This window comes from Haliotis rufescens, unplaced genomic scaffold (assembly GCF_023055435.1).
Source record: "Haliotis rufescens isolate VD_foot unplaced genomic scaffold, xgHalRufe1.0.p SCAF_15, whole genome shotgun sequence".
Taxonomy (NCBI): domain Eukaryota; kingdom Metazoa; phylum Mollusca; class Gastropoda; order Lepetellida; family Haliotidae; genus Haliotis; species Haliotis rufescens.
This window is the reverse complement of record NW_025963835.1, coordinates 4321315-4340399: the sequence shown is the minus strand read 5'-3', so window position 1 is coordinate 4340399 and position 19085 is coordinate 4321315. Positions and strand designations below refer to the sequence as shown.

The following is a 19085-nucleotide window of genomic DNA, read 5'->3' as shown; positions in this document are numbered from 1 at the left end:
GGCCTGTGGCAAGTAGAATTCATGTCGGGGACATGGTTTCAAATTTGAATGGGACTTATGTGTCAAGTAATTTGTCCTAATAAGTTGCGGTTCTTCAATTATCTTTTAAAGATGGCATCTTATTTTGAAAGAGAATGGTACACGAAATAAAGCACATCACCAACACCTGTTAATATTTCAAATTACACATGTCAAGGGATAAACTCACCCTAAATACACTCTCTTGTCGTGTCTGAACTTTCTGTTGGTCATGTCACCATGATCTCGGATAATCTTCCGCACATGTTCTGAGGGCATGTCTTCCTTCTGGGCATCAATGAAGCCAAACTTTCTTTTCTCTGCATATCTCTTGGATTGAAGCTGTTGCCATTTACGAGCTGAAGGAAAAAGCATTATCTGATGCTGGTATGAATACTTCCTCAATTGTTTGAAGACTTAAAAAAAAGACTTCCGGTTGCGCATGAGAAGGAGTAGGGCACAGGTATGAGCTGCTCCCAGATACCACATGGATACCAAACCAATCCTACTTCCAATGGTCAACAAATGGGCTACAAAATAACAGTAAAAGGCCTTCTACATACGTCTATTTGTGTTCTGGAAGTTATTTCATGGATTTTTGAGTTAGTAAACTTAAAAAATTGTGAACTGATACAACTGTAATGGCAGACACTAAAATTGGGATAAACACTCGCTCAACGGCTAATCTAGAAACTCATTAAATGTTTAAAAACGTATCTCTGAAAGGCTAGATGGCATTAAAGGTGATATTGACAAATGTATCAAATGTATTTAGTATCAGGGTACGAATGATAGTAATACATATCATTTCGAAAGGTTTTGTAAGCACAGCAAACAAAATACCTTGCTATAAATACTACTATAAATGTCTGTATGGCTATTGTGAACGTAAATATCCAAATACTGATACACAAATTCATATTGTAAATTGTCATGACTGTTTGACAACATGGGGTGATATGGTCTCTTCACATATTGTAGTCAGTGCACTGAAAGATTTAGTGGCGACACAGGCGTGCATGTAATGAGCGTGAGCCTGTAACACGCATCCTTTAAAGCTACACTGCCTGTTTTCCTTTTTCTTGCTTTATTATTAAATACTGTTAACTTCAACCAACTTTTAGGAAACTTCTATTCATAAGAAATAACAATGGCTAAAAACCAAATAGGGTATAATTTTTTGTTTAAATATCAGGTGATATCCGTGGGGTAACTACTTACCATGCTTACCTCAGTTTGTTTTTGCGAGTTCACATGTTTCAACAAAGTGACTTAAACTTTAGTTTCAAACAGGAAAGATCCTCCTGTGGTTTTATGTTATTCATTCCCTTATTAATGACACAAAAGCCAGCGTTAGAAATTGGCACTAGTCCTGTAGTCCTTACCAAACTGCCCAATAGTAAAGGTATCCTAAGGACTAGTAGAAATTGGCCCATTTTAAGGGTTTTGCTATATGTTATCATTATAAGGACTAGTGGACAAAAACTGTTAGTTTCTAACCCTGATTAAAGCTATTCTAATGTTTCCTTTTTATGATTGTTAATTTCTTTTGTATTTCCGAGGCAACCAGCTTGAAGTATGGTGTCAGTCTTAGAAATGACCAGTTCAAAAACACGGCCAACCGCATACAATTTAGCTGTGCTAAAACACTATTTGTCTAAAATGACAAACAATAAAAATCCTATCACAAATCTGCAGAGGCTTAAACAGTAACTTTAAAAGTAAGAAGTTGTTCCAATTTCTTAGAAAGAAAATGGGAAAGATATATTTTTTAGAAGATGTTCTTCCAGACTTTTTTTTGACCAATTAATCCAAATAGTAAACACATTTGATAGTGATGACATTTGTTTGTGTGGTGATTGGAATTTTGTTATAAATCTGTGTTAAAATAGATTAACAATCCTAAAGCTAGAGAAAAAGTTATGAAATTGATAGATATGTTTGACCTAAAAGGTCAATGACGGGAATTTAATTATGAAGAAAAGCGATATACATGGCTTCAGCCTACTCCATTAAAGCAAGCCCGTTTAGGTTTCTTTATGATTTCACATGCTCTGATTCCATCTGTGAATACATGTGACATCCAGCCAAGTATTAATTTAGATATTCTATCATTAGTTTGTCTCTAACGTTCTCTACTCACAGGAAGGCATTTTGGAACTTTAATAATAACTAAGATATACTATCCCAATTTGCTGACGATACTACTCTTACTTTAGATGGTTCTGAAAAATGTCTCTATGCAGTTTTAAATGAATTGCAGTTATTTTCACATTTCTCAGGGATAAAAGTTAATGTAGACAAAATCACAACAACAGAATTCTGGACATGGTGGATTTTTAAGTTCCAAACATTAAAGAAATAATAAAATCTCAAAACCTGAGACGGAAAAAGAAAGAGTAAATGATGGTCAACCAAAGTGGGTTTTTTTTTTTCTCAAACAGAGTGGCTGATTCAAAGCTATTAGTATTATGGCTTGCAGATAGTTCATACATAAATGAAACTATAATTCCATCATTAACAAATACATTCTGGCACGATGTGCTTATAAAGCTTGGTCAGACTTTATTTTGAAAAGTAAAACTCAATACTTGATGACATAAGAATTGACAAGAGACCAACTAAGAAAAATAGCTGGTATGATAAAGGTGTTATTTTTGTTTACGATCTTATGCACCAGGAAGGTAGATTCCGGACTTGTGAAGAAATCACTACAAAATAATCTTAAGCAACAAATTTCTTAACTTACAAAGGTGTTAAAAGAGCCGTAAAGGCAACCCTATATATCGTTTTTAATCTTATTGGACACATTAGCAATATCATGGGAAGCAAATACCTGGACAATCACCTTCTAAGTTATAGTAAATGGGAACGAATACTTGGTTGTCACTACACTGAAAGTGGTTTGAAACTTTTCAATATCATTTCAAATAAGTGTACCGAAAGTACCGATCTGAAATGGCTACAGTATAGAATCACATAATTTACTACCAGTTAGTAATTATTTATTTAAAATAGGATATATTGATTCACCTTTACATGAATTCTGTAAAAAAAAAACTTGAAACGATAGAACATTTAGTTTATAAGTGTAAAATTGTTTCTAATATATGGCACAAACTTGAAAAATGGATTCTGCTAATACAAGTACCAACAGTTTTCAAAACAAAATATTATATAAGACATAAAAGCTATGAACAACAATCCTATTAATGCAATCATTATTTGTTAAGAAAATTATTTATAGATCTAGCATAAACAAGAAAATACCAAATGTTGAACACATAAAAAGAGATTATTAGATATTATGACCTCACTAAATTTATTTATTTTTCTAGTGGAAAAGAATTAAAAAGCCTTGACGCTGATTGGAAAGTTCACATGATGCTAGCTCCGATTCCATTGGAGGGCTGTCATATCTTCATGCAGAGGAATTGTATTGGAGAAAAAGATTTTATTTTAACGAGATTGGTGTCCTTACAAGATTGGCCCACATTAACAGTGTTTCATTGTAAGGTACAATAAAACTAATATGGTTAGGGTAAGATTTATTTTCAAAATAGGTAGGCTTTATTTCTTTTCTTTAAAAACCTACAAATATCTCATGTTTTTAACTGCTGTAAATAAAGATAAAGTTTTTGACAAATATTAAGTGTAATATATTTTGGTCACGAACAGCGATCTAGTGATAAAATGGGAGAACCAAGTTAAACCAAGGACATGGCCAGTTGGGTTATGCAAGAGCTCCAGATAACTTTTTGAGCAATTGAGGGTTTTTCCCCCCGAAGGTTTCATTTTAATCGGGTTATTACATTTTCATTGGGTAACCAATATTTTCACTCATCTATTCATCATTCTATTGGGTTTTTCCCAAAATGAGTAAGCATTTTGAGATTTAAAAAATATATGAAATAATACTTTAAAAGATATATGAAATAATGCCTTAAAAAATATATGAAATAATGCTTTAGGTGTATACAACGGTTCTAAATATAGGCTTGACTCGGAAAGTAAATTAGCTTGTAATTGTGTTTTGGAAATTAGCTCCGCTGTACGCATGCTGAAAAAGCTTCATTGGGTATTTACGCTTGCTGTTTTCAAACAATTGAGTATTCCATTAAAGTCATGCATTTCTGTACGCAAGTTAATTGAAAGTAATAGGGTTTTGAACAGTTTTGGGGGTATTTTACACAAATATGCAGCTTATCTGTAGCTCTGGTAACGGTTATTAGAACAACATCCTTGTTTTCTTAAGGCCCAATGCAGTACTCCTATGTCTCTTACCCTTCTCTTGCAACTTCTCCTCTGACATGTAGTCCGGCACTTTAGGTTGCTGAGGGGGAGGGGGTTGTGGAGGATGTGGCATTGGTGGCTGCTGTTGCGGGGGAGCCATAGGTACTACTATCTGCTGTAAAACTGGCTGACTGATCAAGAAGGGCTGGCCTCCAGGCCCTATAACTGTATAGGGGAAGGCCATCCTTGTAGGTTAGCTTCTGAAACAAAAGTCAACAGGTTCAATTAAAAGAGAAACATGTTATGAATTCTGAGGTGTGTACTGTCAAGTCCACCATGACTTTGAACAGGTACACAGTTTCGATTCATCAATCTGAGCTTTCCAATCACAGTAACATGTATCTGATGAAACTGCTGATAACAGAACTGTTTTTTTATTGGATTTGTAGAAATAACAGTCCCAAAGCAAATGGGAATATATGTCACAAGAGTATTTCTTGTAAAACAAGTATTATGTTGTTTGGTTGTTAATTCATATCATCAAAGCTTAGCTAAACTTAGTCATGTTAGTAATGAAAGTGTGCAAATCACAACATTTCAAATAAACCTAGTTTGACATGCATTTGATCAAGATTAGTATATTCTTTCTTAATCTTACTGTAAACCTGTTTGTAAATTTTTGCATGATTATTTCCAAATAATATTATTGATAAAGTTATCATACTGATATTAAACAAGGAATGCACGAGGGTAGGGCAGTGATGAGTCCAAATTTACTACCCGGGTACCTGCTGTAGTCTTAACATGCTCAAGAGTTTGGAACAAAATGTCCCATTGGGAATTGTTTCACCAGAAGCCATGGCAAAATGTATAAAACCATCTAGTCATGCATACCAGGGATAGAAAGTAGCACTAGCCAGTTAGCCTGGACCCGGGGTGCAGGTTAGTCACATGGCATATATTTTTGTCAATAAAAAATATATACCATGTGACTAACCTGCACCCCGGGTCCGGGTAGTCACATGGGTACCCGGATCTTACTCTCTACCCACCTGACCCAACCCTAAACATGCTAAATGAGTGGACATGGTTAGCCTAACCACGGACCTATATAACAAGTCTGTGACCTAACTCCGGAGATCAGTGATCTACATTTATTTCATTGCAAACAGGAAACTGCATTCTAAACAAATATTGACCTCAGTTATTTCAAATTTGGGCATCTTATTTTGCATGATAGATGGAAAGATAGTCTGTAGGTGTTAACTGTCGAAAACTGTGGCGTTTCTGGACACAAAGCATGCCACTAAGGTGCGGATTGTTTATCAACAAGTTACGATTCTCCAAATGTCACTAATAGTTGAATAATGGTTATTAAGCGCTGTTAAAACTCACCCCACCATCTTTAAACGATTCTAAATTATATGCAGCTTAAATGACAGCGATTATCAATAAAAATCCGTTAGGCCTACAAGATTTAGGGCTAGAAACTTTGCTCACACAGAACAGAGATATGTAGAGTCAGAACTAGAGTCATATCACCTAGAAGAAGAATGCAAATATAATTATTTCCAAAGGAAAATAAAACCATACTTCCTCACAGATTACCTTGGATTCCAAATGAAGTGTCCTTCAAAACTTCATTCGATTATTAAAGTTTCATTTCGACCACGTTTCTTGTACGCGCACAAAGATGGACGCGACGTGCAGTTTACGTAAACCACGTGACCGGCATGGTTACTATCAAAAGAAGAAATCGCACTTTGTTGATCTATTATTCGGAAAAGGGAGACTATATTCTTTATCAGTTAAAATTCAAACCTAATATTTACCGGTATTATATATGTGTTGAACTTGAAAAGGCTATTTAATTGAAGAAAACCCGGCATTTACTCTTCAGTTATAGAATTTCTATCCTATTCTGTAACATGAAATCAAAACTGTCGATTTTTTGCGGTACCAAGAGCAAATAACTCTCTGTTGTCAATTTTCCGGTAAAGACCGAATAATGAAACGTATTTAACAACAAACATATTTTCGCTGAGAATAAAGATGACAATTTACAAGAAGAACTAATAATATGCAATAATAAATTGTATTGAAAATTCATTCATTTAAAAATTTGTAACCTTACATATATGGCATAACTTTGAATGAAATACCAAATGCCCGGAATTTAAGGTGTTAATCTAAGTACTTCAGATTAGGGTGCAGAGGTCCCTTGGCTCATCTGATAATAATTGTTTATGTTGATCTTATTGTTCATTTTGAGGTAAGGCAACGCTCTCTGATAAACGAGAGCATGCTCATAGGTAGGTTTCATTTTAAATATGTACACACATAGATTCTATATATATATATTATTTTTCATAAAAAAAATATTCGAAAACGAAATCCATGAATGATCAGATAGCTCGACAGTACTTAGATTATCTTGTAAATTTACTGCTAGATAAGTGATGAGTTGTCATAACACCAGTGCATGTCTGTGGGCGCGTGGCATGTGATCTGTTGTTATAAATTGTGAGTTAAACATAATTATTATAACATATGTCAATATCAATTTGTGAATTTACATAGGTATTGTGAGTTTATATATATAATGAAATATATGACCATGCATTTATGAACTTTTTAAAATATTTTGATAAATCTAAGGTAATTTGGAAAATGTATATGAAGACCAATTATGAATCAGCTATAGCAGGCAGAAAACTGCTATTAGCTATGACATTAGTTTTCCATGCTGTGTCCAGTGTATTATCGTATTCGACTTAATAAGCGCCCCGCTCTAATAAGTGCCCATGGCGATATGTTTTTTTTTCTCACCAAAATAATATTCTAATAAGAGCCCACTATCTCTAATTTTGAGAGCACCCTAGGCGCTTATTACGTCGAATAAGGTAATTAGTAGTTTAGGCAAGACTGCAGTTTACTCGGCATAGCCGCATACGGGTGCAGGCTAAAACGGCATCTCAGCAAAACGGTTATTTGAGTAAAGGTTATCAAAGCATGTGATGTTTTCACAATAGGTTTAGTTGCAATCAATTGGAACAGAGGCTAATTTCTTATGTAAACTTGTTTTAAGGCAATTAACATTTCACAATTATTTGTGTTTGCAAGTGACTATGTGGGTTTAATATAATTTAATTTACTTCAAAGCATGTAATGTTTAAACAAAAAGTTTAGTTGCCCCTCCAAATCAGAGTCGGCAAGTAAATTGGAGTAGAAGCTAGTTTCTAATGTAAATTTGTTTTAACATTTCACAGTTATTTGTGTTTACAGGTTTGTGAGTTTTATTTCATGTCTTTCAGTACCAAGGTAAAAAAAAAATAAGGTACCATTTTTGCCAGGCAATCGTAGCCATTTTCGCTTTAGGCGAGGAGACGTTTGTTCCAATCGGTGCTGTTTTCCTGAGGTGCCGTTTTAGCTATAATCCCTGACGGCAACTGTTGCTCTTGCTTCACGGATCTTGCACGCCTCTTTGATCCTTTAATAGGTTAAGTTTTAGAGAATTTGGGAAAAAAATCTCGTCCAACTAATCTTTTTGATTTTGGAAATATAACCTAAATAAAGAAGGATATAATACATATGTTGGTACAGATCAAAGCTTTTGATAAAACATCTGTAAACAAAATAATTGCTAAAGGAAATTCCTTACAATGCACTTTGTTTGAATCAATATATCTGCAATCCAATATACTGTAATATCACATACTTCTACCAAGCTGATAGGTTTATTTGTATTGTTAATAACTGTCTGGTCTATGAAACAGGTGTTGTAACTCATATATATTGCAACTGGAAGTTAGTAGTGCATGGTAATGTGTCTGTACAACCATCTACACAAGACGAGCAGAGGGATGCTGGCAGCATGGAGGTGTGGTGTGTGTAAGGATGGGTTCTCCTCGGTCTCCTTGCGCTTGACATGGTTATTCTTTTTACCAAGCTAACGATAATACAACTTCATCAATGTTTTCTCATATATTACTGTGTAATTGTCACCATATTTTCATTGTATTTGTTAAATTATTGTTAAAGTTACAATCATTAACTATAAACAAACAAATAGCTTTAAGCCTTGTCTTTTGAATGATGTGTTCAAGGCATTTATGGAGGAGCCTACCCTTCAAACTGACAAAAAGTGAAAATCAATTTTTTTTTAAACTTTATGTTTGATCATATAAATTGAAAATATGCTTTCTCAACAGCCTTTTGTTAGTATTTTACTTGAAACATGTATTTTAAGTGTTTACAACATTTTTCATCTTATATTATTGAAAGTCTGCTTATCTACAGGTCATATCATGTTCTTTCATATTTCAATGGTCAAGTTAATACCTTGGCTTATCTCCGGGGTCTGCTTTTCTGCGGTCATAAAGGGTATATGAAAAAAATATTCTCAGCTCTTTGATTGTATTTCGTTTAAAGTTTCAGTTGAGAATTCATTTTTAGGAAAAAGAGCAACCTTGAAACACATTTGGTTTTTTTGCCTGTGTCTGTTGGCTGTGAAAGAAGACATTAACTTAATCTGGCCTTACCATGCGTACTAAACACTATCAGATGCCTTCATTGCTGGTTTCTTTTTCAGAACTAAACAGAGTGGGGCAATGGGCTGAAGAAATATGAGGCCTGGACAGTGACCTATGCCAACATTAATATCACAAGTCGCACAAGAAAATGTCATACCCACTTTATTTGTTATCTTGTTGTCATGGCGACAGTGATGGTCATTTAATCAACTCAACATTATCACGTGATCACCTCATTTTTACTGATGACATCACTAATGTGTTTTGCATTATATCGTCAACTTTGAGTTTATTGGGAGTTTTTTATCTACTACTGCCTCGAGGCAACCTTGACCTAACCACACCTTTGACCCACACAAGAATATTGACAGGACCGTCTCTCAAGTCAACAGTTTTGTCACTGTTTGCTGCAGATTGTTTGGCTGCAGCAGGTGAGACAGCCATAGTCAAATTTTGTTCCATTGCATTAAAACTATATATTTTACTCAGATGTAATACGTCTTTGTGTGAAAGACACCTCCATCAGAGGTTGTTAAAGGTGTACTTTATAATCAGCCAACCACCGTGGACTCTTCTAAATTCTTGGTACGAGTGATCGAAAGCATTCAGACCAGCCAGCAAATCTGATTTCAGGAAATGAAGTTAAACAACCATTTCCAAATGTAATTAATAAAGCCCAGGCCATTATATTGTTTATGGTGAAACCTTCTTAAAGATGTCTGCTGAAGGAGCTTTTGAGCATGTCAAGATGACTGCTTTGTCACCCAAATAATTTTAATACTTATGATGGAAATGTCATAAGAACTGTTATATACTGATAAGAACTGTAAATCTATTGGAAAGTTAAAATCTGTAACTTCAAAAAATTAAGATATTTTCCAACGTCCGCCTTTTGAACTGGCACCTGAGGTAGCATACATGGTGACAGTGCTGTGTTGTTGCAGGAATCCTGATCCGGTCGTGTGTGTGGCTGGCTGGGTACCCGGTACCTGCTTCCTACTCAAAAGGAACTCTGGAAGAAAACTCCTATGTTTTCTGTATTGCAATCAATGTGAGTGAATAACATCAAAGTAGGAGTACCTTGCAAACAGAAAACATGGAAACCTGTGCTTAATGTATCCCCGCAGTCTCTCCATTTCCTTGTATTTAGCTGATGGAGGTGAGGTGAGGTGAAATGAGGTTTACAAACAATGTGTTCAAGGTTATTGCACTTCTATAGTGATATGCATGCATGTGTGTGTGTGTGGCTGCTTGTGCTAGTCCAGACTAATGCCAGTTTTATAGAGCTAGCCCACTGAGATACCATGCCACAGTTTAACATGAATATCCACTCAAAAACAGTATACTGAATTCGAAATTTTCAACATTAGAATTCCCATACTCACTGTGTCAAGCTCCTCACAGAGAGATAGCCTGTTCATGGAGCTCTCTATACTATAACATAAGTGTAACAAAGATGTCACACGCTGTGAAGGAGCTTGTGAGAGTGTTTACGATCGTTATCACGTCAGGTAACTAGAGTTATCTCCCTGTAAATGCCTGCTGCTAACACAATGTCTTTCTTCACAGGTTTGGATCCAGTACTTCTATGTCTGCACCTACTTTTGGAATCTCAACTTTGCACTGGAGCTCTTCACATCACTTAAACACTGGCCAAAGTTAGTTGTAATAAGAACTGTCATCATTGGCAGTAAAGCTACAGTCAGATTTCTCTTTTGAATCGTGGTTTTAGATGAAGCATGACATTTGCGTTAGGCACAAAACCTATTTTGAGAGAGTCTGCTTTGTTTTTGGGGTTGGCTGTAAAATATTATGGTCAATCAGGTGTTGTTCTAAATGAAATAAAAATGTGCATTTATTGACTATGCATTTCTTCTTCGATCCTATGTAGAAACGTGCTTAAACCATGTTTCCAGCTTTTAAGACAAAAAACCCTTCACCCAAACACACCCCACCATCTGTATGGTTACTGACATACAGTGTTCGAAATACCTGCCTGCCCGACCGTCCGAGACGGGTTGATTTAAACTTTTGGGAGTTTCATACCCTGTGACATACAACAAAGTCAATTATGTGTTCCCGTGCACGAGTTGGTCATGTGTGTATCCCTCCTAACTCATTCTCTTTCTAATCACCACAGTGTGTGGATGTGTTTCTTGGACCTAGAGAATACATTTTGGGTTGTATTTTTTCATTGTTTCTTGGACAGCTACTTCCTTCATGGCAAAGAAGGACAAGCTATGTCTGGCATGTGTAAAGGTGCCGACGCACGTTTTCTGCATTACCATCAGAAGTTCCATCGGAGAATGGTGGGTCGAAGTCTAAGGATTCTGAAAAGAAAGCTAAGTCAGCTAAGAAAGCTACTGTCACATCCAGTCATTTTGCCGCTCCCTCAGCCTCACAGATACCTGTTTATCAGTTCCCAATGATGCTGTTTTCGACAGTTTTTTGACTGACACAAAATTGTCTTCACACAACTCGACCCCCAGACCATGCCTAAAGCTCCACTCCCTTCAGACGTTTGGTCTCATACACACACTATTCCTTTGACAACTACGTTGTTGATGGTGGCTGCCAATCCTGCTCCAACCCCCGACTTTCAGTCGATCGTGCATGCTCCTCCCTTCAAAATCCCATTCCTGGATTCAACGCTTTCCGCTCCTTTGGATGTTCGTTTGAGGGATGGTAGTTTCTCTGACCTTTCTATGACAGTGTGTCTTCTGCTTGTTAACTACTATGATTACATGTCACTCTCTCAGGATCGGGACACTCCTGATTGTCCCTCTGAGGATCGTGGAAAGAATCGACGATCGTGTGCGACAATAAGGATCAATGCTCTTGCTCGAAGGATCGGCAATCGGGTTGGGGCGACGCTCCCACTTTCCTTGATGATCCCACTCTCCTTCTTGACTATCGACTGATGGATTACCACATCAACAACTGGAGTTGGACTATCCTAATGAAACATATTCGGATCGCCCCCCATGTGGATGGGAGGGCTACCTATTCCCATAGGGATTCAAATATTTGTTGACCTGGTTACCCATACCCGCCAGTTTACTTGGATTATCGTTTGGCTGCTGGCTATAGTCGAACTCCGGTTCGTCCTCCTCTTACTGACCAATCTCATCATGATGACCGTTCTCAGTCCCCTCCTTCTCAGGATCGACGTTCTTTCGCCGGATTTAGATCATCAAGTCGCCATTCTCACTCTGTACAGAAGTCTTTGGTTCGGGCTTCTCCCAGTTTTGCTGGTGTGTCCCAACTTCCTCCTACACCAATTCTTCCTACAAGTTAAGATCATCAGGATGCGAAACCATCTTTTGATTTGTTCGTTTGGGCGGTTTCGAAGGCTTTCCCTCAGCGCTTTGGACTTTTGTTGACCCCTTTGCCATCTGGTTCGGATCCAGCTCCAATCCCTTCCCACTCTGCCTTCCCTGGCTCTGCTGTCCCAGTGGTTGAGACGGCTCCTCTCCTAAGTGGTTTGGATCCAAACTCGTCTCCATCTGCTTCGCTAGACAGTTTTTAACCTGCTGACCCTAAATCTCTTCCCCACTGGATCGCTGACAAACTGCAGTTACGTTGGACTACTTCGGCTGCTGATTGTACTTTGCCACTTGTTTCTTCTATTCTGTCGGCAATAGAGGCTCTTTCTGCTTCCCTCTCCCATCAGTCACAGGAGGATGCCTTCATAGAGGTACGGTGCTCCTGATGCAGGAGAAAATCATGAGCATTGTCATTCTCTTATCTCATCACGCTGGCTCAGTCACAGCCCTCCGTCACCGTGGTGTACAACAGCACTGTATCTGGGATGACCAATTTAAAGCCAGGCTACATCAACTCCTGTGGTCGTCTCGTAGCCTGTTCATGGACCAGATTCAAGAGGTTTAGAAGGATATATCTCACGGTTGTTGTCTATACAGGCTAGGGTATCTGCGTTCCACCATCCATCCGTGCGATAAAATGCAAAATGTGAGACAGGATAAGTTTAATCATTTTAAATTTTTGTATAACTTGTATATTTATATACTTATCCTATCCCACTCGCAAAACGCCAACCCGACCATTCCTACATCTCAGTTCCTCTAGCCTGATAGCTCTGCAAAAGAGAATGAGTTGGAATAGATACATGCATGATCAGGTCACGTAAGGTTACCGCAGTTGTTGGTCAGTAACCATAGGGATGCAGGGGTGTGTTCGGGTGAAGTGTTTTTCGTTTTAGAAGCTGGAAACATGGTTCAAGCATGTTGCCACATAGGATCGAAGAAGAAATAAGAAATGCATACTGTGAGATCGCGTAAGTATATAAATATACAATTTATACTAAAATTTCCAATTATAACTTGTAATTGGTACTTTGTACCATGGCATTGTTACATGTTGACTGATGTGGCTAGCCGGGATTAATATGTTACGTTATTATCAGGACAGCCTGGACAAGGAACCTGCTGGGCTGGGTGCTTCCTGGGGTCGTGTGTATAATAGGAGCGGTAGTGGCCTTCTACCCTTCACTAGACAGGTGAGAGCATTTCCCTCTTCACTGGACAGGTGAGAGCATTTCCCTCTTCACTAGACAGGTGAGAGCATTCCTCTCTTCACTGGACAGGTGAGAGCATTCCTCTCTTCACTAGACAGGTGAGACCATTCCTCTCTTCACTAGACAGGTGAGAGCATTCCTCTCTTCACTAGACAGGTGAGAGCATCCCTCTCTTCACTGGACAGGTGAGAGCATCCCTCTCTTCACTAGACAGGTGAGACCATTCCTCTTTTCAGTAGACAGGTGAGAGCATTCCTCTCTTCACTAGACAGGTGAGAGCATTCCTCTCTTCACTAGACAGGTGAGAGCATCCCTCTCTTCACTGGACAGGTGAGAGCATCCCTCTCTTCACTAGACAGGTGAGACCATTCCTCTTTTCAGTAGACAGGTGAGAGCATTCCTCTCTTCACTAGACAGGTGAGAGCATTCCTCTCTTCACTAGACAGGTGAGAGCATTCCTCTCTTCACTAGACAGGTGAGAGCATTCCTCTCTTCACTACACAGGTGAGAGCATCCCTCTCTTCACTAGACAGGTGAGAGCATTCCTCTCTTCACTAGACAGGTGAGAGCATTCCTCTCTTCACTGGACAGGTGAGAGCATTTCCCTCTTCACTAGACAGGTGAGAGCATTCCTCTCTTCACTAGACAAGTGAGACCATTCCTCTCTTCACTAGACAGGTGAGAGCATCCTTCTCGACACCATATTGTTATTGTAGTGTTATTGTGTTGTGTGTTCAAAATAGCATCAATCCAAACTTAAACTTCTCTGATAGTTGTGAATATTATTGTCTTAATGTGTATGTGTGAACAAAACCTGTATGAAGCTCACAATATGGTGTTGTCTTCAGATGCTACGGGACACGGAACCTGGAATGGACAATACTCTTCCTCTCCGTCTTTCTTCCGGTTTCGCTGGTCGTCATCATCAACCCCATAATATTCCTCTATGCCACAAGAACCAGTATGTACCTGTGATTATCTCCCTTGAAATATTGTTAATACTTGTCAGAACACAGCATGTTACACTAGGCCACAAGACCAAGTAGGTACCTGTGACGATCTCACTTGAAGGTGTTGCACATTAATGTTGCCATTAAGTTATGTAATCTGAGTACTTGTTTATCAGAGCACTGGTTTTCCTTTAGCTGGAACCAGGCAGTGGCTTGCTTCATTGAGTAAAACTAGCAACTACAATGCCACAAGACGATCGTAGCACAATGACATTCATATGTCTAGGTATATAGGAATTATGTATAACCTTAGGGCTACGATAACTTTGTGGAACGGACTCCTGAATTAAAAAATTGGGCCGTTCTATGGTAATAAATAATTACCTGTTAAGTTTTAAGATGTTTAATGTTTTCTTTTGTTAAAGTCAATTGGACTATGCTGTGGATCACGTAGATGTCTGCCTATTCACACATAACAGTGAAATTCTAAACAAGTTGTAAACAGCAAGTAATAAATAAAATACTAAACTCGCTCCCGTGTAATACCAATTTTATGAAACTCGTGAATTGTTCTGGTATCTGACTTACTTTCACCCGTTTCATAGGGAGCTCGTTTATTATTCTTTATGTAGTTGTTTGATTAATAACGTTGATGCATGTTTGTCTGTCAGTTCGGAAAGAGCTGATCTTCCACTCGGGGAAGTACACCCACTCAGAGCGAGGACTGGTCGAGGCCGTACAGCTCAAGCTGGTACTCATCTTCATCGTCTTCATATTTTGGTTAGTTGCCATCTTTAGAACACTCAAAAAAGTATTTTAAAACATTAATAAAGTTATTAGAAACAAGAATATTTGGACCAAATCATATATGATGTTCCCATGTGTTTGCAATCTCCCAATTCTTAGCTCACCTAATGTTATGTCTTTAGGTCATATTCATGGATCAAGCTCCTCACAGCGATATCCGGTTCGCGGAGCTCTCTATACTAGCACTGCCACCAGTCAAAACTCCCCACAGTGATAGATGACCACAACGTACCATGCTTGGAGCCGATTGACCGTTATGTTCACAAACAAGTGACGACTGTCGTGACGCCCAATACACTTACCCCTGATAAATTACTTTCTTTGTTTGTCAATTTGAATTCTATTTCATTAAAACTATCATGTAATTGATAAAGTAAGAATGTAAGGGAGAAGTTGGTTGATTTTCTGTTAGTCTGCAATCTCGAACCAATCTGATTATACAAACAACAAAGTAAATTCATCTGGAAAACATGGTCAGTCGTAAACCTTTTCAAAATGAACTATGATGGCATTCCCAAACACATAAACAAAGGAAAGAACGTGACTACATTTGGGGTTAGAGGGCAAATTTCAAGATTCTTGCAATGGCTGCTCACACACTGGTGGCAGCAATGTTACCGAGAGGGTAACAAAGGTGTCAGGCGCTGGGAAGGAGCTTGATTCATGGATGGACTAAGGGAGATAACTCCCAGCAGCCTAATTCCTTGTATAACTCTTTAGCTAGTGGAAAGGAGAGAAGGGATCCTCTAATATGTCTGTAATGCAGACCATGTGCTCATAGCGGGCAGTAAACTTGCCCACTACACTTCTGATTCCATTATACATCACCTAACTGAAAGTCAAGTGAGCTTATGTCATGGCCTGTTTGTCCAGTATCAATTGTTTGTTTCAAACATCTTCCCAGAAACCACTGGACCAATGAAACTTCAAATGTATGTTCCCAACAAGTTGTTCAGGACGTTCTCTGATGTTCAATATGTCTACCACGGCAGCCATATTAAGAAACCTATTTATACTTGGCCCAGGTTTGAATGAAGACATCCCTTTGTTTACGTAAGCAAAGATGACATTTTCACTTGTGTTTTTTCAGCTGGACACCCAACATCATAGCCGCCATACTGGAGGGTATACCTGGAGAAGATGCCACATTCTTTGATGTTCTTCAGATTCTTTGGATTGTCATGGTAAGTCACTCGAAGTGGGGGCGGTCGGGTAGCCTTGTGGTTAAAGCGTTCACTCGTCACGCCGAAGACCCTGGTTTGATTCCCAACATGGGTACAATGTGTGAAGCCCATTTCTGGTGACCCCCACCGTGGAAAATTGCATAAAGTGGCGTAAAATCAAACTCACTCATTTGAAGTGTCATAAATAAATTGCAAGCACTTCCATGGCTTCTGATTTGCTAACCAAGCAATTGTTTTGTTTTTGTGTTTCCATAAACCAAAAAATATTAGAAACTACTGTTTCCTGATGGCTGATAATAGAATTGGCGGGGCTTGTGTTGCATTATTGCTCTAAATGATGTCACTGATTTCATACTGTTGTTTACAGTTTTCTGCGTGTTAATCATTAAATAAGCAGTCTGTGGAGTAATTATAGTTGACGGGGTATATAAATCAGCATTGTTTTTGAAGGCTGTACTGGGGGTTCACCTTTTACATGGGGTCGCTTTACAGATGGTGATATACTGTATATTTGTTGATAAGAATTGACTACAATACTTTTTGCTTTTATAGCGATATAAACGTAAAAAAGAGTGTGCCAATTTGCGGTTTAACTCACAACATGAATTTACACAGTTTGCGCACCGTTTTTTACATTTATACCCCCATAATGCAAAAGATATTGTCAGTCCTTAAAGGGGAAGTGTACACGCAAAAATCACTTTCTTTCTTTTTCTAAACAAAACGCAATTTTAGAATTAATTAGTATCTGTGTTTGAAAATATACACTCATTTTTTTCACAGTGAAAGTAGAAAGCTCACAATAGTGTGAAAATGATATGCCGTTATGAGGCCTTCGTTTTTCGAGCTAAACAGGCCTGAGTTATCCCCCTTAGATTATGACGTAATTGGTGCCAATTCAACTGGGTCCCTGTCTATTCTCAACGCAAAAGATATCAAGTACCAGTTTGCGGTAAAACAACATGGCCTACGACACACTCCGGCGCAGTGGTGACTCAGCATAACACTATGCTGGCTGGCATCTGAGACGCTAGAATCACACACCTAGACCTACACCACGTGAAGCGGCTCTAACAAAGCATGATGACGTCATAATGTTTATCAATTGGCACCAATGACGTCATATTGCAAGGGGCATAAGCCATGGTGTTTTTGTTGTGGAAATAGAACACTTGGTAAATGTGAAAAATATAAATCGTTTTAATGCGAAAAATATGTTAATTAATTGTGATATTTTTATATTTTTGTCTATGACACTTCTAGGTTAACACTTTTAATGTGGAAAAAGTACAAGAAAAATAGGTTAATTTCCGTGTGAACTTGCCCTTTAAATGAATCATTTGGGTTTTAAGATTCTTTGGATGATAGTCTGTCAGCCAACTAAATAGAATTAATATGTATTATGTAAGAGTTATAACACATATTTGTTTCCCAGAAAACTCTGTTGTGAAGTCCATTCTGGGTGTCCACCATCACATGGCTGGAACATGGGCTAAAAAACTTTATCATACAACCCATCTGATAAAACTTGGTTTCACTTAAGTTTTCTTAAGATCCATACATCAATGCAATACCGTTTTGTTATACCTTCCACCTGAAAGGGTGGGGGTATATAGTTATACCAAGGAATTCTTTCAATTTGTTTACTTCAACATTTGTGAGACCTATAACTTCACAACTACTTCATGGATCCGAGTAACTGGGCTTGGTCACGTGTTTCCGGTGCGCATTCGGGCGAGCTTTTTTTTGTTCTCCGGGAACACATTTTACGAAGTTTCCACTACCTTTCGGAAATAGAGAGAAAAGCAATTAGAAAGTGTCAGGTTAAGTATAAATGATGTTTTTACTCTAAAAAATAAATTTCTTTTCCGAATACATGCTATTCATGATACTATCAGCGTTTGAAGTAAAATTTGTCCACAAATCTGACACAACTATAAATCACATTTTCTTGTTGACTACCATAAGATGGATGGCAACTGTATCAGGTTATTTGTATGGACTTAAACATTATTGAGCATGGCTACAGAACCATAGTCAGATAATAATTTCTATAACACAACCATGTTGCAGGCCATCTGTAATCCGTTCCAAGCACTTCTGAACTGTCTGGCATACTACGGATGGCCGGGATGGAAGGCATCGTGTGAGGCTGTCACAGACTTCCTCTGCCACAGCAACAAGACAACTGTTGAGGAGAGAAGCGCTCTGTTTCTCTCAACATCATGTGACAAGAATTGCGAAGCTACTCCCATTCTGACATTCAAAGGTCGGAGAGGGAGTACCTTCTATACAGACACATGACTGCAGTGAAGTGGAGTGGCCTGAGGTGCAATGAAGAAAAAGTTTACAAGTGTCAGTGATGTCAAAACATTGAGGATGTTTTACAACCTCAGAGATTGTACACATTGTGTATAAATACTGCAGTAGAGCTGATAATATGCTGTGCCGAGTTGCGTCCCTTGGGCACGCCAGAAATCTGTGATCGTGGGTTTAAATCTGGTCCTCGATTATGTTTCTAGGTTTGTCAGCACCATACCTGTGCTCGTTGGTTTCACCAAAGTGGTAAATATCAACGAACTGCATCACTTCGGGCTTTCCTCCCACACCAACCTGACATGCCGTGATATAACTGGAATAGTGTTCAAAGTGGCATTAATCCAAACTCACTCACTCACTCACTGATAGCATGCTTTTTTTTAATAGTTTAATTTTTAATAGTTAAAATACTGGCAAGCAACACTTCTTCATTGATGAATATACACATCTAATTTGTGTATTTATGTCTAACAAAGCAATATTTTTTACAGATAAAATAAACCTG

The 19085-nt window shown here is 38.1% G+C and overlaps 2 protein-coding genes across 3 annotated transcripts in view; one reads left to right on the top strand and one right to left on the bottom strand.

Moving 5' to 3' along the window:
• LOC124134959 (pre-mRNA-processing-splicing factor 8) overlaps window positions 1-5986 on the bottom strand; it is a 41792-nt gene extending 35806 nt beyond the window's left edge. Inside the window, exons 1-3 of the mRNA XM_046500076.2 lie at window positions 5860-5986; window positions 4303-4511; window positions 209-377 (exon numbers count right to left, since the gene is read on the bottom strand). Of these exons, the coding sequence (XP_046356032.1) occupies window positions 209-377; window positions 4303-4495 (362 nt within the window). The 5' untranslated portion in view covers window positions 4496-4511; window positions 5860-5986. The remainder of the gene's footprint in view (window positions 1-208; window positions 378-4302; window positions 4512-5859) is intronic.
• A 423-nt stretch (window positions 5987-6409) lies between these two features.
• On the top strand, window positions 6410-18821 carry LOC124134958 (G-protein coupled receptor 143-like). 2 transcript variants are annotated; one of them, XM_046500074.2, is made up of 9 exons: window positions 6410-6563; window positions 8843-9214; window positions 9728-9834; window positions 10353-10441; window positions 13210-13302; window positions 14169-14281; window positions 14942-15050; window positions 16168-16261; window positions 18335-18821. In XM_046500074.2, exons 2-9 carry the CDS (start codon window positions 8932-8934, stop codon window positions 18563-18565), a joined length of 1119 nt encoding a protein of 372 aa, XP_046356030.2. In that variant the 5' UTR covers window positions 6410-6563; window positions 8843-8931; the 3' UTR covers window positions 18566-18821. The 2 variants fall into 2 exon arrangements, with proteins under 2 accessions (XP_046356030.2, XP_046356031.2); XM_046500075.2 differs by having other exon boundaries at window positions 6414-6523.
• The last annotated feature ends 264 nt before the right edge of the window (window positions 18822-19085 follow it).

Coding starts and splice junctions, on each gene's coding strand:
- LOC124134958 (XM_046500074.2), top strand. CDS start 8,932: ATGTCATACCCACTTTATTTGTTATCTTGTTGTCATGGCGACAGTGAT. Junction 10,442..13,209: donor TCACTTAAACACTGGCCAAA/GTTAGTTGTAAT, acceptor CGTTATTATCAG/GACAGCCTGGACAAGGAACC. Junction 15,051..16,167: donor TTCATCGTCTTCATATTTTG/GTTAGTTGCCAT, acceptor GTGTTTTTTCAG/CTGGACACCCAACATCATAG.